At 33.7% G+C, this 26,297-nt stretch overlaps 3 protein-coding genes across 7 annotated transcripts; 2 read left to right on the forward strand and 1 right to left on the reverse strand.

Annotated features, from left to right (window-relative positions):
• The first annotated feature begins 546 nt into the window (after positions 1-546).
• LOC107913499 (ADP-ribosylation factor GTPase-activating protein AGD4) lies at positions 547-17,602 on the forward strand. 5 transcript variants are annotated; one of them, XM_016842108.2, is made up of 19 exons: positions 547-764; positions 1,113-1,189; positions 1,742-1,842; positions 3,722-3,792; positions 5,189-5,251; positions 8,118-8,162; positions 8,716-8,781; positions 10,234-10,281; positions 10,391-10,486; positions 10,577-10,618; positions 11,055-11,270; positions 11,389-11,517; positions 15,089-15,304; positions 15,396-15,482; positions 15,617-15,859; positions 16,061-16,179; positions 16,305-16,395; positions 16,530-16,996; positions 17,108-17,602. In XM_016842108.2, the coding sequence occupies exons 1-19, from the start codon at positions 717-719 to the stop codon at positions 17,217-17,219; spliced, it is 2,337 nt and encodes a 778-aa protein (XP_016697597.2). In that variant the 5' UTR covers positions 547-716; the 3' UTR covers positions 17,220-17,602. The 5 variants fall into 5 exon arrangements, with proteins under 5 accessions (XP_016697597.2, XP_016697601.2, XP_016697600.2 ...); XM_016842112.2 differs by lacking the exon at positions 3,722-3,792 and having other exon boundaries at positions 1,747-1,842; XM_041084476.1 differs by lacking the exon at positions 1,113-1,189 and having other exon boundaries at positions 749-764.
• Positions 17,603-17,915: 313 nt separating this feature from the next.
• Positions 17,916-19,815, reverse strand: LOC107913501 (pentatricopeptide repeat-containing protein At1g61870, mitochondrial). The gene has a single exon (XM_016842115.2). It carries the CDS (start codon positions 19,632-19,634, stop codon positions 18,447-18,449), a length of 1,188 nt encoding a protein of 395 aa, XP_016697604.2. The 5' UTR covers positions 19,635-19,815; the 3' UTR covers positions 17,916-18,446.
• Positions 19,816-22,094: 2,279 nt separating this feature from the next.
• Positions 22,095-25,177, forward strand: LOC107913502 (aspartate-semialdehyde dehydrogenase). Its single transcript, XM_016842116.2, has 7 exons — positions 22,095-22,809; positions 23,291-23,377; positions 23,490-23,534; positions 23,628-23,723; positions 23,856-23,957; positions 24,643-24,797; positions 24,868-25,177. The coding sequence occupies exons 1-7, from the start codon at positions 22,252-22,254 to the stop codon at positions 24,947-24,949; spliced, it is 1,125 nt and encodes a 374-aa protein (XP_016697605.1). The 5' UTR covers positions 22,095-22,251; the 3' UTR covers positions 24,950-25,177.
• Positions 25,178-26,297: the final 1,120 nt, after the last annotated feature.

Here is a 26,297-nt window from a genome sequence, read left to right on the forward strand (position 1 = left end):
AGCTTGAACAAAATTTTAGGCCTATATTTAAGGACGGGCCGGGCCCGGGCCTAAAAATGGGCCTAAAATTTTTTGTAGGCCTGACCCGAACCCGACCCGGCCCGGCCTATGCACACCTCTAGTTATAATTTTTTAAGGTTATAAAATTTATTAATTTCAAGAAGAAAAGAAAAAATAAAAATGAAAAAGAAAATAAAAAAAAAGTTGCAAATAGCAGTTCATTGGCGGCGTGTAAATGGCTCATGCTGTCACATCAATAAAAAATAATAACGATTTTAGCAAGAACAAACATGGACCGGGCCCATTAAATTACTAATTAAATTTGAGTGACTTTTTAAAAATTTTAAATTAATAAAATTAAAATTATATTTTAACCTCTTAAAATTATAAAAATTTAATTTAATATTTTAAAAATTATAAATATATATACTATAAAAAATTAAAAATTAATCTGTACTCCTACAAAATAGATATTAATATAAAAAATGGATATAATATAAAAAAAAAGTTGGGATATATTTAACCTTTTTTATTATTTTTAACTGGCATAGATTTTCAATCCGTGGCGCTCCACCAAAAAAGATCTTTTGTTAAACAGGGACAAGTGTTGTTTTTACCTTCTTCTCTTAGTTCCAACATTTTCATTCTTGGATCCAAGACACTGACCTGAGATTTGTTGCTATTGAGTTTCAAAAGATAAAAGAAGAAAATTAGCAATGGCGAACTTTATCAAGCTAGAAGATTCCCCCATGTTTCAAAACCAAGTAACTCCAACATTCACATTTTCATTCTTGTACATTTTCTTTTTTAACTCCAGAATTATATTTGATATTTTTAATTCAATTAATTTCTTAGCCATTCAATCGAATGTACATCATTTCCAATCGATTTTGTATTTACTAAATAATGGGTTCAATCTATCGAATGCAAATCAGTTTAATTGGGTTTTGTATTTACTGGGTAATCGAAATTCGGTTGAATCTGCTCTAATTAGCTATTATTTTTGTATTGCTATACCTAAATATTTTTCATGATCGTGTAGGATTATTGTTATTTTTTGTTTAAATTTTATGAAATTAAGGTTCTAATACGTTTGTTGATTGATTGATCAGATATCATTTCTAGAGAACACGACTAATGAGTTGAAAGATCGTTGTCAAACACTATACAAAGGAAGTAAAAAGTTTATGTACGTAGTTTTGTCTTTCTATGATCACTAATAGAAGCATTTGGATTTAATTATTGTCAATCATAATTTATTGAGGTTATGTTATTTTTTATTAATACTAAGTTTTTTTTATATAAAATATTGATTTTTTTTTTCATTTTTAGTATTAGTTTTGTACCTTTTGATTATCATTTCTCGTCTCTTCCACGTGATACTGAAAACATATTCTGAGTGCTCTGAGTTCAACCTGCAAAAGCATCAGCTTTGTAGCAAGCCTTTGAGTTAAATGTTTGGTATCTAATACAAAACTTGAACTTGCCCTATCTTCCCCACTACAACACAATTTCAGCTACAATAAAAAATAGGATATGATTAATTTTATCACCCAAAACCCATGAAAAATAGAAAAAGGGACACTTCAGTGGTTTAAGTTGTAAATAAAGAAAGGTTACCTAATATCTCCCTCCCTCTCTCTCTCTCTCGCTCTCTCTATCTATCTATGCATGCAAGCGCCTGCACACACGTACATATATGTTTATTTATTATTTGGATCTATCTCTATTTCTTTTGCAGGACAGCTCTTGGAGAAGCATTTAATGGAGACAATAGCTTTGCTGATTCTTTAGAAGCCTTTGGTGGTGGACAAGATGATCCCATTAGTGTCTCCATTGGAGGTAGTCAACGTGTCTTCTTATTTCACCTTTTCACTATAGCATCAATCATGTCAGTTGTTTCTTACAAATAAATGTTAACAATTTTGATTACGTTGCTATAACTTGGGTTCTAGTTTTACAGGTTCTTTTAATTACTGGATATAAACACAGATGTCGATTTGACTCGCTTATTTGCGTGCATTTTTTACTAATGGACTACTTTTCTCAAGTAAATTTATGTTGAACAAATGATAGAAAGCCGAAATCTATTTGAAAAATATGTTTTCTGGCTTATTGAACAAATGCAATCGGATAGGAATTGCATTTAAATCGTATGATTTACATTAAAACCCCTTGTGTTCATCCTTGCTATAGAATAATGTATTTAAAACATAAGGAAAAGACATGTTAGGAGATCCCATTGGGTTGTAGATGATGTTAGTCTCCAAATCACTTGGTGAACAGTTAGAAGTATGCACTTTATTCAGAATGTTAGATCATGAAGCATCACGTTGAATTGGACCTTGTTTAATTTAAAAAGAGAGGTCTTAGGTTGGAGTGTGAGCAAGATTTGAGCATAAGCCAATACATCTAAGCCCTCCTGCTTACCTCAATATATTATGTAGTTCACTAATAGATGTCTCCCCATTTTGGAGTTAAAAGTGAGATGAATTACTTGAGGTTTTAGACTTTTAGGAAAAAATTTTCCAGTAATTTCTTATGAAGTTGTGTGACTAATGTGGAATGTATGGTATGAAGACATTTGTGGTTGAATTATATGGATTAGTACAATGGTAATGAGAAGCTTATATAATGTTATCTTTTTGTGTCATTCAGATGCGAATACGCAGAATGCTTATTTCCTAGAGGATGTAAGAAAAACCTATTCTACCACACTTAATGACCAATGAAGCGTTTTTGTGTGTGTGTGTCTTTATTTTTTTTTTTTCATTTCTTTGGTTTAGCTATGGAAAGAAGCTACAGGTGTGTTAGTTAAGCTGGGAGGATTTGAGTTCTTTATAACTTGACTAACCTCAAACCCATAGAAACTGCCCCAAAGTTGAACTTGGAAGATTTTTCGTTAAGCCCAATGACAATGTGTTGATGGTGCCAACAAAATATTTATTTAGATGATCGTTGAAATTATGATATTTGCTCTACATTTGGTTGGAACCTTATTTTTAAGAGATTTAATGGCAATGACATACGTCATGTGGAGTTTTTTTCTAAAAAGAGATGTAGAAAGTGGTCTAAGTTTTATTTTTTTAATTGTCAGATTCATCTGTACTTTTTTTCTTACTAGAACTTTTGTTGGCTACATCTCATTTGGTGGTTGATTTTTCATGCTGGAAGATTATGGGATACCATGGTCTCCATCAACTTACTATTAGGGGCAACTTTTTAATTCCCTTCATTCTACTAAGCTGCTACATGGGTCGATATATTATAACATCTTCCCATTTTGAATTGGTATTTTATCATTCAATTGTTAGGTTAGGTTGTGATCTTTTCACCTTTTTTTGTTTGAGAATCAGTTAATGCTACTTTTTTTTTTGTGGGGGGGGGGAGTTCATCTACTTCCCTATATAATACTTGTGTAAATACCCCCATCATAAGGAGTACTTGACCCGCAACAAATAGAGGAGGATTTATTCAATCACATAATTTGGGTTCCTAGAATATGGTGCCCTTGATATTTCCCCTTTTTGTGTCTTAGACAATTTTACGTATCAAAAATTAAAATGAAAAAAGAAAAAAAGGGATAGGAGAATATGTCTGACTTCAAAAATAATGTAGTTGTCTGACTTCAAAAATAATGTAGTTGCTTGTGGATAGAATAATCTAGCTGAAAGATTAAAGATTCTACCTCAAAGGAATTTTACATGGTTCCCTTTTGTAGGACCGATTGTGTCTAAGTTCATCAATGCATTTCGTGAGCTTGCTAACTACAAGGAGATGCTTCTTTCACAAGTGAGTATCAATTTACCATTAGAAGAATACAATTCTTTCTTGTCCAATTGAAGAATATTGGACAAGTAGCTTTTGTCTTATTAATGTTATTCCTAATGTATATGTTTTGTTACTAACAACATTTTATTAGATTTTATTTTCTTAGCCAATATTTTTTTTGTCCTGTTTGATTGTACATGGTTACATAGTATTCTATGCTTTGGGTATATTTAAATCAGTATTGTCAAAGACATAAGGCATACTTTAAGCGCTAGAACCCTTATATTGCCTCAAGTGCAAGGCGCGGAAAGGGTGCTAACCTAAGTGAAGTAAAGAGCAATATATGTACATGAAATAAACTTTAAAGTGTGGTCTAGTTTAGCTACAGCACACATTTCTTTTATTAGTCAATTTGTATGATTTCCTTATGGTCCCTGTCTACAGTTGAAAACTCGAATATTGAGAAGTATAGAGTTTGATACTATCTGTTTCTTACTAGTATAGGCATATCTAATGAAAAAAGTGAAAATAAAAGAAACTAAAGAGAAGTTCAATCAAAAGGGCACTTTTATTCTTAAATCTTTAAAAAGAAATCACATATAGACGCACCAGTTGCGTGCTTGAACAAATTGGCCTCATCGAAAATGCTTTGAGGTGCTTTTGTTATCTGTACGAAGACCTTAATAACAATTATTTAGATCTCTATAGTTTACTATGACTGGATATAATGAAGTGATGAGCTTTTGGATGGTAGATATCATGCACCTTTGGAACTTGTATTGAAAAAAGTATATGTATCGCATCAACTCCTTTTCTCCCAAATTTGTGTAATATTCTTAATTTAGAAGGTGAGCTTTTTGATGGTAGATATCATGCACCTTTGGAACTTGTATTGAAAAATGTATATGTGTGGTATGAACTCCTTCAACTAGCTTTAATAAGGAAATAAGTTGCCATATGACAAGAAAAAAAAGACCTTTGAATTTGTCATTGCTCAAGACTTATCGGTGCATGTACATATGGTATCTGTACAAACCGTATTGTGACATTAGCAAAAGCGGATTCACTGTTGAGATTGTATATTTACTCAAAAAAGTATTCAGCATGTTAATTTATATATATGTAATTACTTTATAAATTCTTCATTTTCCCTAAAAATGCTTTTGTGTTCGATTGGTTATATTGCCTTGCTTTTTATATATAATAGCACTGGTAGACATTGAATATATTTGTTGTGCACGAAAACTGTTATCTTGAGGCCACTTGTTGCATAACTTCAAATAAGCATTTAATTATAGAAAACTTTATATTTGAGATTCCATATTAACAATGTGCTACATGCCTAAGAGAATAGTTATTTTAGGTGTTCGGTTTGAGATGCTCAATTTTGTATCTGAGATTGGAATACCTGTTACAGGTGGAGCACTTGTTAGTTGATCGGCTAATGCACTTTATGACTGTTGATTTGCAAGATGTAAAGGTAAAATTCATTGTTTTTTTTCATGAATTTGGAATTTAAATTGCCATTATCTAGCCCACTTTTGAATGGCTATGAATGTGGATTTAATTCTATTGAAAAACTTAAAAAGAAATCAAGACAGTGAGCGAAACTTTTCCCCTTTCGAGATTTTGCATTGAAACCTTGTTCTATGTGCTTCCAACAGGGTTGTTAATGATTTCAAAGCAATCCTTTAGCTTTCTTTGTATGTCTTTAAACTTGATCTAGGTGCAGTAGATGACATAGGTTGGACTTTTTCTGTTAAACAACCACTTTGGATTTATAGCAAACTGTTATGAGCCTTGGCGTAGGATCTAGTCACAGGCCTAGACGAGAAAGAATTCTTGCTTCGACCTATGGTTACTCAAAAAGGCAGATTCGTCCTTGACTGAACCCCCTCTCAAAATAACGTTTCTTTTGATAGAATAATTGCTTACCTCTTTATTTCATATTGCAGCCTTTTATAGACTGTTAATAACAAATGAAAGAGTCCTAATTGACATAAAATAGAATTCCTAACTTAGAGTTTATGAAGGAAACAAAAACCTAATATAGTAAAACTAAAACTCTTAGTAAAACCTGATATAATAAATAAATAAATAAAACTAAAAACTCCTATTGCAATTAAAGTGTCCATATCATTACTCGCCTTCTCGGAATTGAGCTTGTCCTCAAGCTCAAATTCAAAATAAACTTCAGAACTTATCCAAAATCATCTATCTCATCATCATCTTGCTTGCCTTCAACATCTGGTACTTCTATCCAAAATAACCTTTTACATTTGTGTCCCATGGAATAAGACTCGTCACAATTATAACACAGCCCTTTAGCCCTTCTTTTCGCCATTTCTATCCGTGTCAATCTCTTAATAAATGGTGCAGAAGAACCTATTTTGCCGTTGTTCCCTGTTGGTTCTATTGTTTGTCCCCCTCCCTTTGCAATGTTCTGAGTTGTTGGAATGATTGAATTGCTGTCAATGTTTTGGGAAGTTGACCAGTTTAGATTGGTTTGAGATAACATCTTGGAAGAGACTTTTTGTTTACGTTCCAAAGCTCGAGCCATATTCATTGCAACTCCAAGGTTTCCCGGTTGTTGCATCTCAATATCAATTCTAAGTTCCTCTACCAATCCAGCAGTAAAAAGGTTTACTTGTTGTCGAGGTTTAAGATCAGTAGTCCTAGCAAGTAGTGATTGAAATTGGCGTTGATATTCTTCTACCGTCCCAGTTTGTCTCAAGTTTGCAAGTTCTCCTACGGGGTTATTACTCATAGGTGGCCCAAACCTAATATGACAACACTCTCTGAAGCGTTCCCAATCCAGATTTGCCTCCTCTTCTTCGATTTGATGAAACCATAATTGTGCCTCTCCTAAAAGATGGAATGAAGCTAGGCCGACTTTGTCTTCTTCGTTGGTCCGTTGATTGCCAAAAAAATTTTCGCATCTTTTTAACCATCCTAAAGGATCTCCAATCCCATCATAAGTGGGAAATTCCATCTTAGAGTATCGTGGCACCATGGCCCCACCGTGTTGCGAATCTGAATTTCTTTTCTTGCCTCCATTGCTGCCTTGTTCTTCATTATTTTTTTCTGAATCCCCTTTCATTGTCTTTTGGACCGAAAGAGATAACATCGCCACCTGCTCCTCTAATACTTGTTGCCTTGTAGCCATTTGTTCCATGAATGTCTCCAGCTTGGCTGTCAATGTTTTTTCGTCACCCATGAAAGCTGGCTTTGATACCAAGTTGTTATGTGCCTTGGCGTAGGATCTAGTCACAGGTCTAGACGGGAAAGAATTCTTGCTTCGACCTATGGTTACTCAAAAGGCAGATTCGTCCTTGACTGAACCCCCTCTCAAAATAATGTTTCTTTTGATAGAATAATTGCTTCCCTCTTTATTTCATATTGGCAGTCTTTTATAGACTGTTAATAACAAAGGAAAGAGTCCTAATTGACATAAAATAGAATTCCTAACTTAGAGTTTATGAAGGAAACAAAAACCTAATATAGTAAAACTAAAACTCTTAGTAAAACCTGATATAATAAATAAATAAAACTAAATACTCCTATTGCAATTAAAGTGTCCATATCACAAACTTAATTAATTACTTGTCATGTTTCCTTTAGTGTATTCATGTGTTGTGTTTGAAACAATTTTGAGAGGGCCTAATCTCTGAAATATTTCTTCCACTATAAACAACCCTGCACATCACTCTTTTGTGGTCTTTTTACTTCTATGGTTTGCATTATGTTCTCTCTCGTCTTCCCACCTCCACTTTTTTTTCATCAAAGTGGGAATATTATGCTTTTTCTATTATCTATTGCCACACTATCCATCCATGTAGTTTACTGTTAGCCTAAATATTTTTTTCCATTCTTTTATCTATGTATCCATGTGTCACTTTTCTTTCCTTACCATCTTGAAAATGGGAGTACTTTCTAGGAGAACTCTATAATCCCCCTGGAATCTGAAATTTATAATGTGAGGAAAGTATAGGACACTCATATAAAAAGAAGAGTGAATGGTTGAGGCATGATGTTCTTTTTAACAAGAAACATTTACAATATTTTTATCCTATTCATGGACAATATTGGATCTAAATGTTCATAATTGTGGAAACAAATATGAGTAAGATGCATTAAGAGATAAAAATACAACAATCTATATGGTGGGACCTTGGGGGCAGCTAATAAATCAAATGAGCAAACATAATATTTGCTTTCATTTTTGACAAGTTCAACATTTTTAGTAACTTTTCTTCCTTGCTAACTATTTTAGAGTCTTGAGCTAATTTCCTTTTTTTATTCCTTTCCTAATTTGCTTTATAGCTTTTATCCTCTGTCTTTTGCAGGAGTCTCGTCAACAGTTTAACAAAGCTAAATATGTATATGATCAGGTATTAAAGATAATGGAAGCTCCCTTTCTAGCGTGAAGTCATTATTATGATTGGATATTAATGGCAATTTGAATCTCCTTCTCTCTCACTCTCTCTCTCTCAATTTTGGAACTGAGTAATTATTAGGTAAAAACATGCTACGTTTATATGTACTACTACTACTAAGAATACTTGTAAGTCAAGTGTTATCTAATAGAAATGAAAAACATAAAAACCTAGTCAGCAACTTGATGACATGTTTTCTGTGTTATGGAATCTGAATATTCCTTGCATAAAACAAATATACTGCTAGTTTACTTTCTTTAATATTATGTGGCAAAACACTGATGGGGATGTCTCATCTCTAAATATGTTCTCCAATGGATTTACTAATGCAAGTGCTAAGAATATAAAAGTGATGCAAATATATGTCTTGTAGAAGTTTTAAATAACTATTTTTCCTTTAAAATTTTATGAAAAGCCACAATCAAGCAAAACAATACCATTAAAACTACCATGCTATTTAATTCCTTTTAGATATAATGCTTTTCACCAAATCATCTCTTACTTCCAGGCACGCGAAAAGTTTGTGTCTCTGAAGAAGAATACACGAGGAGATATTGTTGTTGAACTAGAAGAGGTATGCTCTTTCCTTATGTAATTACTAAACTTTCACATGTTTTTAAGAGGGCTCAAATATGACATTCTTATCCTATACTCTATAAGTCTCACACTAGTTTTCTCTGCTATACTGAATCTAGTTCACTAGTTTGTACATTTAACTATTGAGTCCGATATCATTTTAGTTTGTAGCTCCCTGTTTTTGAACAATATATCCTGATTTGTTGTGCCTTTTTCTTGACAATTTTACGTGTTTGATTTGTTCTTTCTGCTTACTTTGATCAAATGAAGTACACAGTCTGTTCTTTTTTGCTTAGATGTTCTTTCTGTTGTTTCCAGTATCTAACAACTCCTACTTTATCTGCATGACAAAAGTATTAGTTGCAATTCTTGAACATTTGATCTAGGTCCCCAAAAGTAAATACATTTTTGTTTCAAGAACTGACAATATAACTAATAAATCAATTCCTTATTGTTGGCCCGAAACACAATGTATGTGCTTGGAAGGGGTGGCTAAGAGAGTGGGCACTCCTTCAAACACTGAGATAATAGGAATAATCAAGGGAAACAAAGATTGTTTACCCTGTTTGATTTTTCCACGTCTATAGAGCTTAGCTCAGTGAGAAATATTCACTATCTTCAACACTTGCAATAAGTGATCCTAAATCTATCACACACCCATGACAATTTCCTCACCTTTGTACCTTGAAAAATGATATGCTCACCTCTAAATTCACCCCTATGAACTTAGCATGTAAAACCACAACACAATAGATTTTACAATCACAATGCACTCATAAAATGAAATGAAGTTCCTCACTTGAACAGATTAAGTGTTATATCTCTCTATACAATAACCTATACAAGTCTCTAAATTATATAGAATATTTCAAGACTTGCTAATGTAAAAAGATTTATTACAGTACCTATTAAACAACAACTAAATAAGCTAAATACAATATAATAATAACAAATAATGTAAACAATGATTGTTGGCAACTAAGCCTTCAACGATCCAATCCAATCCAACTTCCTTGATCCAAGGGATTAGATAAGAATTATTCAATTAGATCCGATTCTCCATATATATTTCCTCAAGAGCTATGATCTTCATTGATAGGTTAGATACATTCCACAGTATCAACACAACCCAACCCTAAAATCTGATTTTATAAATTGCCAATAACTCATATATGGAAACAGTCTCGACTGTTGTAGTTGATCAGAAAGTGGGCACTCGCTCAAACACTCCTTCGTCCATTCCATATTTTTCAACACTTATATTAAAGCATGGAATTATAGCTTGGTTTTTGCTATGAGGGCATTCTTTGTTCAAATTATATCATGTCTTCATCATCATCTCATATTTTCTTGTTAAGTTCTAAAGTTATCTATAGAGTACAGTTGTCTTTTCAATAATAAAACTAACATGGCTTGTATTCTGGGTTGGATTGGATTTTGGTTTTGACAGGATCTACAAAATTCAAAATCTTCTTTTGAGAGAAGGCGCTTTGATTTAGTATGTTTACTGCAGCAGCAAGTTTCACTATTTATTTATGTTAAAATTGTATTTCCATTTTATTCCGTACTTCATTTGGTGACTTTTCTTTGTGGTTTAAGGAAAACAGGCAACTGCTCTGATGAATATAGAAGCAAAAAAAAAGTATGAGTTTCTGGAATCTATAAGTGCAATTATGGATGCCCATCTTAGATATTTTAAGCTGGTTTGTATTTTCTTATATATATTTCTCAAAAATTTTGCTAGGTTGAGCTAGTTTTATGTGGACTGAATATAATTGATCTCTTTCGTATAGGGGTATGACTTATTGAGCCAGTTGGAACCATTTATTCACCAGGTAATGTTTTACCTTTTCACTTTTTGGTTTGAAACAAAACAAATGAAATGGTCTTGATTACTACTAACCAATTAACCGATCAATTATTCAATAAGGGTTGTTCCCTCCATGATATTAGAAAGAAGATAATGACATATAGTCAAAGGAATCTATGATTGTTGGAAATTTCTTCCTTTTGTATTATTGTCATCTTGTGTATATTTTTTGGGGATTTACCATGTTAAAGAACAAAATTTTGTCTGCTCTGATGCATATGAATTTGTCTTTATCTTGATATAAATTGCGTCGCAAATCCTTCTTTGAGATATTTGAATTAAGAATTTCATCTTTTGGATGCAACAGGAGTCATGCATTTCTACTTTTTGTTATATAAATGTCTATGTAATAAATGCATAAGTTTTATGCATATCTCTGTCATATGTGCACATTGTATCAGGTATTGACCTATGCTCAACAATCAAAAGAATTAGCAAATGTTGAACAAGATAAGCTTGAAAAACGTATTCAAGAATTCAGGACCCAAGCTGAGATAGATACTTTACGAGTTTCTAACAACATAGAGCCTTCAACAAATGCTGGTTCTATTCAAGTTGTTGGCATGAATTTAGACAAAAGTGTAGAACCACTCATGTTGTCCTCCATTGAAGGGGAGGTGAGTGCTTGATCTTCATATCTTTTACTTGGGCTATTATTTTCATATCAACATCGTGTTTATTTCATCAATGTTATTACTTGGAGAAATGAAGTATTCTTTTTCATTCTTTTTGCAGGTCCAGACAATCAAACAAGGATATTTGTTGAAACGTTCTAGTTCGAGGGGAGATTGGAAAAGAAGGTTCTTTGTACTTGATAGTCGAGGAAGTTTATACTATTATAGAAATAAGGGTATCAAACCAATGGTATGTGTTAACATTTTATTATTATCCTTGATTGATCATGTCTAGTAATATAACTTGGAGCATTTTGTCCTTTAACTATGATTATGGGTGAAGGGGAGGTATGCCTGTACCTAGTTAGCTTTGATGCTAGCTAATTTATGGTTTTGACAAAATTGATGATGCATTGCAGTGGAAATTAAATGTTTGTATGGTCTTGTTGCCCTATAGCTGTATATAGTCCTCCAAATTAGTTTGTTAAATCCCTCCAATTTAGCTTATCAAGTCCAGAGAACCTTGGAATAAGAATCCCAGATTTCCATACTCCCCTCAAGCTTGAGAGCTAATGCTAATCATTTCCAGCTTGAACAAATACGCATCAAATTGAGCTCTAGGGATGGGTTTGGATTTGGCAAGGATATGTTTAGTTTGTTGTCATGTACATGTGTATACAACTTAAACATGTACTCTTTGTGTCGACCAATCTCCATGCTTGATACGATCATAAAGCATTGGCTTTTCGAAATATTAATTGTTGCTCGATTGTCACAACTTCATAGAGATTTTGAATTGGAAAATGAAGTTCTTCTAAAAGTTCCCTTAGTTACATTCCTTCATAGATTCCATGAACTAGGGTCAATAAAATCTCATTGCTTTAAGCAACCACAGATTTTTCTTGCTCTTTTGTGTGACAAAGTTTCCCCATAAGTAGGAACAGTACCCAGATGTTAACGTCCAGTCAATCAAAGATCATGCCCAATCAGCATCTATGAAAAATTCTATGCTCCTGTTAATTCCTCTTTTTGAAAAATAAGCTTTTTTTTGGAGTCATTTTTAGGTATCTCAATATTTTGAACACTGCTTTTAGATATACTTCATTTGGGTTGTTCATAAACTAGATAACTACACTACAAAGATAACTGAAGAAATTGACGAGAAAATAATAATTTGAGGGTTTTGGAATAATTTTCTTGTGTATTAATTCAAGTATTTACATGGGTATATATTCACAACTATATTGAACTACTTAAGGAAATACAATCTTCAAAATAAATAGAATAAATAAAATCTCGATAATTTAACCCTAAGAAATCATATCAGCCTTGATTGACAAGGCTATCAATAGTCAATGGTCAACACCCTCCCTCAAGTCAGTGCATAGATACACACGTGCCCAACGTGTAGACCAAATTGTGATAAGTTCTGTTGTTGACTCTCTTAGTAAAGATATCGGCTAATTGTCGGTCGGATGTCACATGAACTAAGTTCAAAATACTGGTAGTCAACTTCTCTTTAATGAAGTGCCTATCAATCTCAATATGTTTTGTTTTTGATCATGTTGGACTGGGTTTTTACTTTTGAGCAATATTGATGGCAGTTATCACAATATAAGGACAGTTTGTTCCCTTCTGACAGCCTTAATCCCTCAAGCAATTTTTTCAACCACAAAAGGTCACAAACTCCCTGAGCAATGACTTTGTATTCTGCCTTAAAAAGATTACCTCCCACAAGTCTACAATATCCTGATGTTGATCTTCGATCGTCTAGTAACCCAGCCCAATCTGCATTCGTAACTGGTATAATGGGGTGTAAACCAGCAGAATCGCCTATGGGGAGCAATTATAAGCTGCAAACAGGGACTGAAGAGTCAGTGGATAAGGAGAGATACCAAAGCCTGGTTGGAAGATTAATTCACATTGGACCCAACTTAGCATATTCAATAAGCTTGGTAAGCTAATTCATGCATGATTCTCGAAAATCCCACATGCAGGCTGTTTTTCGCATTCTATCTAAAGTCTGCACCAAGAAAAAGGTCTCCTTTTCTCTAAACATGGTAACCTCCAAATAAATGCCTATAGAAATGTAGATTGGGTAGAATCTCTATATGATAGGAGGTCTACATCTTGGTATTGCACCTTGTTAGAGGAAACCTAGTCACTGGGAGGAGCAAAAAACAAATTGTGATTGCTCGATCAAGTGCAGGGGCAGAATATAGAGCAATGGCTCAAGGTGTTTGTCAACTTCTGTGGTTCCAAAAATTACAGGATAAATTAAAACTATTAGAAGAAAAAAATTATCCTTGTACTGTGATAACAAAGATGCCATCAGTATTGCTCAAAATCCGATTCAACATGATCGAACAAAACGCATTGAGATTGATCGACACTTTATCAAAAAAAGGTTGACTACTGGAGCTTTGAGACTAATCCATGTGACATCTGGCAGACAGTTAGCTGACGTATTAACCAAAGGGCCCAACAACAGAACATATCATAATTTGATTTGCAAGTTGGCCATGTGTAATATTTATGCACCAACTTGAGGAGAAGTGTTGAAAAATTAACAGATTAAGCAAATTCTTAGAGATTAGACAAGTAACTTCTTAGCTAATTGATTATATTTAGGAATCATAAAATATTTAATTTCTTTTTCTTTTCTTATTGTATGTGTATAAATAGCTTGAAAATTATTCTTAAATTTGATAAGAAAGATATTTTCACTATCTTTCTTCTTTTTGGTTGCCCACTCAATTTCTAACAATAATGAGTTTGAGCCTTTTGAGGATCCTTGGCCCTAATTTGATAGAGACCTCCAACCTCTTTGGCATTGCTAATCATCTTCCCCGAATGACTATGAGAGGAGGAAAACTTAGCAATACACTTCAAATCTCTAGTAACTTTACTAATTCACAGCCAGTTGCATGTTAACTTTGGAAACAAAAGGACAGCTTGAAGTGTTAATGTGTTGGATATGGTCACTTTCACAATACCAGTCACCTTTGTAAGTGACCCAACGACAATTTTGACCGTACAACTCTTGTGAATTGAGCTGCATTCTTGTAACAATGATGCATCACCTATCATGTGGTCTGAAGCTCTAGAATCTGTAATCCAGGTTGCTGAATCTTCTTCAACATGGTGAGCGTTGAAAGAATACCTATTTCAGCACTGGGTCCTGTAGAGGCAATCCTGGTAGCGTTTGAAACTTGGCTGAATATAACAGAACCTTCTGATCCACCAGTGCTCAAAGCTTTCTGACCAGACAAGGTTCCCGATGATTCTAATGCCATGAGGGTTTGGGTCATTAAATTAGTCTATCTCATATAGCTGACATAATCCTCTGTTTAGCCGTGCACAGTTCTCCAAATTAGTCTATCAGTTCCTTTCAATGTAGCTTTTAATATCCCAAGAATCTTGGAATAAGATTCCAGGGTTTGCACAGGTAGAAACTATTAGGTCCAAGAATCTAATGTTTGATGCTATTTCCATTGTTACTGTAGGAATGAATATATTTACATATATGGGATTGTTTATGTACCCATTTGCAACCTGAAAACCCACATAATATTTTTTTAGTGGTTCATTCCTCCCCTAATTGACTATTTGGTTTTAGTGTCCTCTCCTGATGTACATTTATATTTTCACTTTGCTTGGATATGAAGATGTTTGAATTGATCTGAAATCCAACAAGCATGAAATAATGCATAGTAGAGTTGGTTCTACGAAAGAAGCTTTTCATACATCCTTGGTTTGACTATAGAACTATTTGAAAAATGATTTTGATGAAGCATGATGTTTATCTGCTTTATTCCTAGGGTTATCACCATCAACATACTGGTTCAGCTGGAGACAGTAGTGGTGTATTTGCTAAATTCCGTGCAAGGCATAGTAGGTCATTATCATTTAATGAAGGAACTTTGGGCTCTAGTACTGTCGATCTTCGTGCTTCTACAATAAAATTGGATACAGAGGACACAGATTTACGGCTTTGCTTCAGAATTTTAACTCCACTGAAAACTTACACATTGCAGGTGATTTACAGAGGACACATAGCCTTGTGACTTTATAACAATGTTTTCTTGATGATGATTGTGTTGATATGTTTTGTCGCTGGTTGGCCAGGCTGAAAATGGGGTAGATAGAATGGACTGGGTTAATAAAATAACTGCAGTTATCGTATCTCTTTTGAATTCTCATATCCAACAGCAGGTTCTTTTATTTTATTTTTTTTTCTGCTTTTAAAGCCACAGTTTTGCATTTTTAGTGATGTGAAATGCTCTAATTCTCATTAAATTGCTGCTAATAGTGCTTTGGTTGTCTGTTGTGGCTGCATCTGAAAAAAGCATGTGGAGATTCCCAGACCTCCTTCTAATGTTACATCACCTAATAGCCATGGTACTTCGGAGATTGAACAAACAGGCTATAGAGCAGAGCCCATCTCTTCACTCCTCAGAAAAATTCCTGGAAATGATGTTTGTGCAGAGTGCAGTGCTGTTGAACCTGATTGGGCATCTCTTAATCTTGGCATACTGTTATGCATTGAATGCTCAGGTGTTCACCGTAACCTTGGTGTACACATCTCAAAGGTGCAATTTATTCTTCAAAGAAAAGAAAGAACACCTCATGGTCTTCTTGGTTATTAGTTTGTAGTTCTTAATCTTTATTTGGTTTTCAACATGTTAGAAGAACTGTTAATAGGAAGGAGGCTGGTAGAAGTAAATTGATATCATGATATTGAGTTCATTTTAAGAGTCTTAAATAAAAGATTACTCTTTTTGTTTGTGCAGGTGAGATCTTTGACATTAGATGTCAAAGTGTGGGAACCTTCAATTGTGGAATTATTCTGTACTCTAGGCAATGCTTATTGTAACTCTATATGGGAAGGTTTACTCCTTAAGAATGAGAGGTAAGAGTTTCCCCAGGTTAATAAGAACATCAACCATTTCTTCATTACTAAAGAATGAGTTTGAGGAAACTGATGATTTATACAATAATCTGCTTTCTATTTCCTGCTAATGTAATTCACTGCAGCGTGGATGAACCAAAGGCTACAAGCACATCAGTACCAAAACCATGTGCCAAAGACGTGATTTCCCTTAAAGAGAAATACATTCATGCTAAGGTATTTAGTTGATCTTTCTTTCTCTTCATGTCCATGTAAATGCTGTTTAGATGAGCCTTTCACCTCTTATGCTATTATGATATGAAGCTGTGATATCGAATACAAAACCTACCTTTATTCCTTCTCCTAACCAGTATGTAGACAAATTGCTGATCATTAAAGATGCACTACAACCTGGAGATCCTCCTAATTTGACCAACATCTGGCAAGCAGTTAAGACTGATAGTATACAAGAAGTATATCGTCTACTTGCAATATCAGAGATCAACATTGTAAATACAACCTTTGATGATGTTGTTAGCATTGAGTTGTATCACCATGTTGTTGATGCACAAGGCTCGTCTCTTGAGAGCCAGAAAGAGGAAAAGGAACAGCATGATCCATTGGACTGTCAGAGAATCAAGGATTCTAATGACCCAGGGAACTGTCTACAAGGTTGTTCATTGTTGCATCTGGCATGCCAAGGTGGGAACTGTGTGATGCTTGAGCTGCTGCTGCAGTTTGGTGCTGATATAAATATGCGTGACTTCCACGGCAGGACTCCTTTGCACCATTGCGTTGCGCTAGGGAACAACTCATTGGCAAAGCATCTACTGAGAAGGTAAGCTGCATGGGAAAACTGCAACTTCAGACAAATAAATGATAGCATCAAAGTATACTTAGTACTTTCATCTCTTGTAAAAGTGGTTTTAATTTTGGCAAAACTGTGCAGAGGAGCAAAGTCTTCAATTACAGATGAGGGGGGATTAAGTGCATTAGAAAGGGTGATGGAGAAGGGAGCAATTAAAGATGAGGAACTGTTTATTCTGCTGAATGAAAGCTAGTGAAACAAACATGGTTTTCCCCAAACTGGTAAAAGCCTCCTTCTCTCCCCCGATTTTCTCTTACGTCGGCAATTGTTGTTGCCTCTATATAAGCATAAAAAGAGCGTCATGTCCTGTTGGCATCATCAAGTAATGTTTTGTTTTGTTTTTTTTTTTTTTTTTGGTTATAATAAAAACTCGATGTACTCGAGAGATAATTGTCGGAAGCTTCCCCCTGTGCTTGATTTTCTTTGTTGATTGTATTTGGCCTAAATTTCATTAACATAGTTTCTAAAACTTCAGGGCTTAGTTGAATGCGACTGTGAATGCTAGAGCCAATTTTCTTGGTTGTTTCCTAAATTGAGTTACATTTCTATTCAAATGCTCAATAATTCTGCTTGTAAGAATTGGATTAGCAGTCGAACCATTAGTTTTTGGTTTAAAATTAAAAACAATAGAAAATTCATAAAATATATATAATAATTAATAAACACAAATAATAACTCAAGCATTCATTTTATAACTTTATTCTGGTTTAAACGGTTTTTTAGTTAGCTCGGCTGTTCTTTTATCGGTTCCCTGGCAAAAGTATCAGGGAAGCCCCTGTCCCTAGGGGTGGAATGCATTTCAATCCCTTTACTGAAAATGGGCAAATTAACCTTATCCATTTCGAAACATAAGTAATTGAATTTGAAAATAAAAATGAAAATCTAACTCTAAAAGGAACTTTTGTGCTTATTCAAAGCTGCTGAATCAATTTCACCTTGAGGGGTTATGGCATGTAAATAATAGACATTCGATGAATGTTAGGACCCTCCTACACAACACTGAAATGATTTGGTTAATATCAACTTTCTGATACTTGGTTTAGGCATGTGCAATATGATTGTTATGCATATTGCCAGACCTAAAATATGATCAGGCTAAAATCAAATACCAAATATGAAGAAATACTCAAAACCAGCATAAGATTCCAATAATTATTACTAAATAATCATTTTTTTCCCCTCAAAACATCAAATCACAAGATTTATCAGATGCAACAAAATTGTTAAAATTAAGAAGCTTAATATGCAACAAAATTGTTAAAATTAAGAAGCTTAATATGCCATTTCACCAAATAGAAATGAGCATATCTTGTGATAACTCAATGAAGGAAGATCAAGTTGCACGGCCTTGCATTGCTTCTATGAAGAGAGGGCAACCCTCCAAAGCTTTAACCAGACCTCACCATTGCTTCAATATCATTTATAGAGGAAGAGCAGCTTCAATTTTGCCCCATGATTCTAAGGCATCACCTTTAAGCCTCTTTTTCATCTTCTCAACAACTTGCTTAGCTTCCTCTGATCTCGACCTTTCTACCAACCCTTTAACCAGACCTTCCATCGCCTCAAACGGTGGAACCCATTTCCTCTTTATGATTTCCTTGCTCATTTCCAAAGCCATATCCAACTCTCCTTCATTCACCATACTCCTAATCAAGCTATAATAAGCAAACGAACAAGGCAAAACATACCCATCACTCAGCATCTTATCCAAAACCTTCTTAGCCGATTCTAAATCCCCTATCCTACAAAACCCATCAATAATAGTATTATAGCTAGCTGAATTTGGTTTCAACCCTTTTGAAACCATCTCATCTAACAACTTCTTAGCCCTAGCACATTCTTTACTCTTGCACAACCTTGAAATCCTATGATTATAAGTAGTCAAATTGCCTTCAATCCCTTTATTTATAACCTCTTTCATAACCCCATCAAATCCATTTTGGTCCCCATTCTTCAAGTAAGCCCCTAGCAATATGTTATAAGTATCAATATTTGGATTGACATCCATTTTCTCAACCCATTCACGTGCAGATTCGATCTTATTTTCTTTTACAAATGCTTTTAATACCAAGTTATGCGATACTACCTTTGGCTTAACGCCAAGCTTTTTGGGAAGAGTCTTGAAGCAATCGTGAATTTGCTCAAACATACCATTGTTTAGATAAACTGTGAGAATAGCACAAAGGGATTTTTCAGATATATTACAATACCTGTTTCTAGACAAATCGTCGAGCGTTTGGAGTGCTTGTGGAACCATCCCAGCGTTTGAGTAAAGCATAATGAGACGAATCCAAAAACCTTCGGATTTGAGCGCAGGGGTGTGTTGAGAATGGAGCTTTTGGGTCTCGAGGAGCCGGTCGACGAGGTCGAGGCGTTTGGCACGGGCTAGCTTGCGGATGGAGAGGTGGTAGATGGGACGGTGGCGGAGGAAAGTGGGCAAATGGGAACATTGTTGGAAGATTTCCGCTAGCTTTTCAGGGTTCTTCTCGGTTATTATGGCCGATTTCGCGGCTTTGAAAGATGGAAATGGAGGGTTCTGTTTTACAGCCTGAGTGGAGAAGAATGCTTTGGGGATTGCTAGCTTTGAGTTCTTGATGATGGAAGCCATTGCTGTATTGATACTAAAAATTGAAACTTGGAAAAATGGAGATCAAGGTTAGGGTTTTAGTATTCTCAACTAGAAAAGGTAAGGGAATTTCTAATAGGCGCGTTTACCATAAAGTAATACAAAAGCCAGTGGTAATGCAAAGTTTGTATTGTTTAGTGTAATAAATTTTAGGGTGAGTTTAGATCGGTGATAGAGTACGGCGCGTTTTGTTTTTTTTTTTCTTAGGTTATAATATTTAATTTCATCTATACCTTTTTTTTTTACATTAAAACTACAGTCTATCTAAACTCATTCAAACAATTGATGTTTAGTGTAATAAGTTTTAGGGTGAGTTTGAATTGAATTGAAAATTCAATTTTTTTTTATTTTTCAGTTGAATTATTTGGTTTAAATGATTTATTCGATCAATTTTTAATTTTAATATTTTAAACCAAATAAGCCATAAGACCAAAATTCCATAACTCATTTATATACTCAAACTCAAATTTAAACCTTAATCCCAAATGCTCCTTAAAACTTAATACTTTTAAAAGTCTATTCATTAAAATTTAATAAATTAATAAATTAATTATTTTTATGATATTCATTTTAATTTTTATTATTTAATATAAAAAATCCAAAGAATGGTAGAAGGCATGGATATTGTATGCTACCATGTAAGAAAATAAATATTTTTTGCGTTCCTTAAATTTGTTTGAATTAATTTTTAATATTTTCTTATAATAAATTAAAATTAAAGGAAAGAATACAATTATGTGAAAAAATTAAAGGAAATAAAATTTTGAGTACCTCAATTAGAAAAAAGAAAATTTAACTAGAAATCATCTAAAAACCAAAAAATCGAATTTAACTAAAGGTTCAATTTCGTACAATTTTGCTCTCTAGGTCAATTCGATTTATTCAAAAATCTAACTGACCGAATACACGCTCCTAAAAGTTGGACTTGGCCCATTGGGAATTGCAAGCTAGGCCCTACTGCTGAAATCCGATTTTTTCAGGCTCTTGAAAGTAAGTAATATTAAAAATAGATTAAATAAAAAATTGACCCTAAATTATAACATTTTTTTGACTTAAAACTTAAACTTCTCTTTTGTCAAAAGAGATACCTAAACTTTCATTCCATTACCATTTTTATCCAACCATTATTTATTAAAAAAACCTTAACCAAACATTTTTAATCAAATAAAAATTATGAATTTAATATTACATAAAAAAATAAACACTTCGAAAATGAGTTTTCCCCTAATAAATCTATTTTTTTTAAATTTACATGAGAGTAATTTAAATTTATTTATTTTTAACCTAATAAAATGTCATCAATTTACATAGCTTAATAGAAAATTATGTTACACGGATAAATAAAATTAGTGAAATATGAAAAACTAAAATTAATCTATAATATTACAAATTATATCAAAATTCATGTATAATTTTAATAATCATTTCTTGAAAATAAAATTAAAATAAATTTTATTTATAATATTGTAGTATTTATAATAAAATATTGTTCGTATAAATGTCGATTGATGTTCATGGTTTTCAACTTTGATGGTTTATGACTTTTGAAAAAGCAAAAGAAAATTAGCCAATAGATTTTAGAAAAGTGGCAATATAACATATGGACAAATATTAAAATTATACATAAATTTTAGTTTAATTTGTTATTTTATATATAAACTTTGATTTTGTGCAATTTCATACTTAAAATTTTGATATGATCCAATTCTCACAAATTATTAGTATACTTATTAATATAGCATTATTTTATATTTATGTATTATATACACAAATAATTATATTTATCTAATTTAAAAATAAATTGATGTATTTATTTAAATGCGTATGATTAAATTAAAACTAAAGTTTCATGTGTATAATTGTACCAAATCAAAGTTCATGTATAATTTGAGATTTATTTCAATGGGTAAACTATACCCAAGGTTATTAAACTATTAGTAAGTTTAGGTTTTGGTCACTCAACTTTAAAAAATTATATTATAGTCATTAAACTATTCGGAAATTTTCATTTAAGTTAGCAAACTATTTAAGAGTTTTTGTTTAAATCGATGGAATGTTTTAATTTTTTTTTTTAAATTCGACTAGCAAGCTCCAAGTGACAACTTAACATTTAGTATGATGGACTAGTACCATTCGATTAGTAGAAGAATATACATTAGATCTAAGTCGATTTGACAATCAATGTCAAAAATCGGAGAAGAAAACTGTTTGAGTTTTAATTCGTAAATTCGTAATATTCAAAGTTGTTTCATGAAAAAAATGAACATAAAAGGCCATATATTGGCGATTTTAATAGTTTAATGACTTAAATGAAAATATTTAAATAATTTAATGACTATTTTATAATTTTTTTTAAGTTGAGTGAACCTTTAATAATTTATTTTAACTTCTCTAAAAACAATTAACAAAAAAAAAACTTTCCAAAACCATCAAAGCTGAAAACCTTTTGATTAACATTAATCAGCATTTAAATATGAGCAGCAGTCACCACAGCAGCTTAGAGTTAGAGCTAGCCCTCTAGCCACTGCCGCCGCCACCACTTCTATACCTTTTGGTTCCTTTTTCACTGTCTCACCTGAATTCCTCCTTGTGCTCGATAATGGCCTCCCTCAGCCACCCTCTCAAACCCCATTTTCTTTCCACCCCAAAACACAAACTCCAACCAAAGAAGCTCCCCACCAAGGTCCGCATGTCTTTCCAAGAATCGGGCCCATCCGTTGCCGTCGTTGGTGTCACTGGCGCCGTAGGCCAAGAATTCCTCTCCGTCCTCTCCGACCGTGACTTTCCTTACCGTTCCCTCAAGCTCCTTGCCTCCAAACGCTCCGCTGGCAAGTCCATTTCCATCCAGGACCGTACCTTCACTGTCCAAGAACTAACTTCCGATAGCTTTAATGACGTCGACATCGCGCTTTTCAGTGCTGGTGGGTCGATAAGCAAGGAGTTCGGTCCCATTGCGGTTGAGAAAGGTGCCATCGTGGTAGATAACAGCTCTGCGTTTCGCATGGTTGATGGGGTGCCTTTGGTTATTCCTGAAGTGAATCCAGAAGCAATGGGTGGGATTAAAGTTGGGATGAAAAAGGGTGCTTTGATAGCAAACCCGAATTGTTCTACAATTATTTGCTTAATGGCTGCTACCCCACTTCATCGCCGTGCCAAGGTATTAGATAAATTTCCTTTTTTTTTCTCGGGATGGGGTTATTTACTTGTAAATATTTATACATTTTGATTGGTAAGGAATGTGGTTTTGCTTTGTTTGTTCGTTAATGCGTTTTGTTTTTTATTAAATTAGATGGATAATTCTTTAAAGCTTGTTGAAAGCTTCGAATAGTCGAAAATTTATAGTTGTTGAGATATTCCCTGGAATAACAACAATTTTAGTCATTTGTTATAGGTTTGGTTCTTTTGTTTGTAAAAGGAGAATATAATGTAATGTAATCTAGGCAAGAAATTGAAGACATATTGAGTTTGAATGAAATGAGATGAACAATTGATCGCTTGTAAAAGCTATTGGGTATTTGAATCTTTAGCGTAGGATGTTTTTTGTTCTTGTAAAGCTTTTGTTGGTTTCAATGCTTAAGTTATAATTATACTGCATCAAGCTGCTTAAACATCTGATGCTTGCCTGTGGTATTTTCCAGGTGACTCGTATGGTGGTTAGTACATATCAGGCAGCTAGTGGTGCTGGTGCTGCTGCCATGCACGAGCTTGAGCTACAAACTCGTGAGGTTGTTTGATTCCGTTTTGTTTTCTCCTTTCTCCTTTCTCCTTTTCCGTTTTGTTGTTTATTTTTATATGAGATTTCGTTCTAAATTGATTCCTTGTGGTATTTTATATTAGGTCTTGGAAGGAAAACCGCCGACTTGTAATATCTTTAAGCAGCAAGTATGTACATTCGTTTACAGTATCAGTAGTTAGCAATATCTTTTACATCTCTCTTGGTATCTTATAATTGTCTCTTCTCTTTTACTTTTGCAGTATGCTTTTAATTTGTTCTCACATAATGCCCCTGTTCTCGAGAATGGATACAATGAAGAGGAGATGAAAATGGTAAAAGAGACAAGGAAAATCTGGGTAAGTAATTGAAGTTTCTGATATATAAAATTATGTAAGATGTCTTTTGCATTTGGAAGTGAGATCGAGAAGGAAAAATCATCTCATAAAAGTATGTTTTGTCTTGCATGATTGCCCTCACTTGTTTCTTAGAATGATGCTGATGTTAAAGTCACTGCTACATGCATACGAGTCCCTGTGATGCGTGCGCATGCTGAAAGTGTCAATCTTCAGTTCGAGAAGCCACTTGATGAGGTAATATTTTATGATTTGCGGATTTACAATTTTATCTTCAATATATGAAATAAAAGTGACAAAAAAGTTGCAAGATTTGACTCTTTTTTTTTTTTTGTCATTGTAGCTATGTTTGGTGCATTTACATGCACTGCATTCATCTTTAAGTTCTTGAGCCTTTTTTTGAAAAATGAATTTAGGCTATGGATTTTAGGGCTTCTTCTTGTTTTACTTGTTACGATTTTATTTTTGGACCCCTTTTTCCTTTCATCATTTGCATTTCTTGGGACAAAAGTTGTAAAGAGTGGGTTAGGTTTAAAATTGGATTTTGTTCAACCCTTATGATTAGAATGAGGGAAGTTAAAAATGGAAGAAGCATCTTATATTAATACTTTCAAGCCACATTATTATTGGTAAGTATTTTGTAAGGATGTTTCATGTAGCCTATTGATATCAATAAAAAGAACTGTATAATACTATGGCTCCAATTTATATCATCCCTAATCGTGGTTGCCTATTTGGAGAAAAAGAAGCACACACTGCAATACTAATAAGAGCATCTCAAAATTGGAAACAGAAATGAGTATTTTCCTGGTTCAGAGCAATGGCAGTGCTAATTGATGCAAGGAAATGCTAATTTATATGTTGCATTAGTGTAGCCTTTTCAAATTTCAACTCTTTATTTGGTAAATTCTTTATTGATCAGGACACGGCAAGAGAAATTTTGAAAAATGCTCCCGGGGTCATAGTTATTGATGATCGGATTTCTAATCACTTCCCTACGCCATTGGAGGTATCAAACAAAGATGATGTTGCAGTTGGCAGAATTCGCCAAGATTTGTCTCTAGAAGGAAACCAAGGGTAAAACTCCTCCTACATTTTTACTTTTCCTTTTAAAAGATTTTCATGCTAATATAGAATCTTAAAACAGGCTGGACATCTTTGTTTGTGGTGACCAAGTACGCAAGGGAGCTGCACTTAATGCTGTTCAGATTGCTGAGTTGCTGTTATGATCTACTTTTGATCTTGCTCGTGTAAACTTCGTTCAGGCAATTGGATTTGAACTTAGTAGCGTTGAGTTAGTTTAATTCGGTCTTCAATGTGGATATTTATTATCTTGGTGAGTTGAACCAAATTTTGGTAGTCTTTCCATGTACTAAACAATTAGGTTTATATTTTGGCAGTTAGAACTTGATGTTTTTAGTTCTGAAAGTATATTTATCTGCACCAAAATTCCCTCATGGATCGATTTTTTGTTCAAGTAATCTGCTCCTTAGAACTTCATAGATATAACCAACCCTTGTTTTGGATTTTTGGCTTAGTGTCCTCAGTGTTGTCAAGGGTGCAAGGTGCCCCTTACATCTTAGAACCCTTTATTGCCTTAGGTGCAACATGCAAAAAGAGCGCTAGCCTGAGTGAAATAAAGCGCAAGCTGTATATGTGTATGTGTGTGTGAGAGAGAGTATATGGCTTAGTATGCATGATTTACTTGTGGTCAATGTTTGTTGTTGAATGCTCAAATATTGAAAAGTATAGAGTTAGTATTATCCCTTTCTTTTTGCGGAAAAGTGCTCCTAGGCACTCTAGTCTGCGCATGATCAAATGGGCATGAGATGCTTTTGTTGTATAATATTAAGGCCTAGGCACACTTAAGCATACACCTTTGACAACACGAAGATGTTTGGTTCCACTATAATGGTATAGAGTTGTAACATAATAGCTATTCGGTGGTAATGGAATAGAACCGTAATGGAACAAAATGAGTATAAAATGAGTATAATAATAGTTTGGTTAGATGAGATGGAATGGAACTAGTATTGTAATATTATTCCTATGTCTGATTTAAAGGAATAAATATGATAACAACATAAAAAAAGAAACTAAAATGATCAATATACCTGTTAATAGATTTTATAGTATCTAAAGCACACATGTTGGCATCCAAACATCAAATATCAACTCATCACATGTAACCTGTATACCCACTAAACAAGGTGCTTCCATCAGCACTTCTGTTCAAGCTCGTGTAGTATATCACCTGCACTTTCCATGCTAAAGTGAAAAAACTTATTGCTTTTGTTTTTGTAAATTTGATGGCAGTTGCTAATAACCAAGGACTTCTGGAAGAAGTGATTGGGAAAGTTGACAATTCTTTAAGGACTGCAAAACAAAAACCACAAACAGGACACAGATTATTTAAGTAGTTCGATTTTTTTAGGTCTGTGGAATTTATTTCAGTAAGAAGTATTCACTATATTCAACATTTACGACAATTGATCCTAAATCTATCACACACCTGTGGCAATTTTTTCATTTTTTTACCTTGAAAAATGATACTTTTCCCATTAAATTTATTCCTAT

The sequence above is a fragment of the Gossypium hirsutum genome, chromosome A13, assembly GCF_007990345.1.
Source record: "Gossypium hirsutum isolate 1008001.06 chromosome A13, Gossypium_hirsutum_v2.1, whole genome shotgun sequence".
Classification (NCBI taxonomy): Eukaryota; Viridiplantae; Streptophyta; class Magnoliopsida; order Malvales; family Malvaceae; genus Gossypium; species Gossypium hirsutum.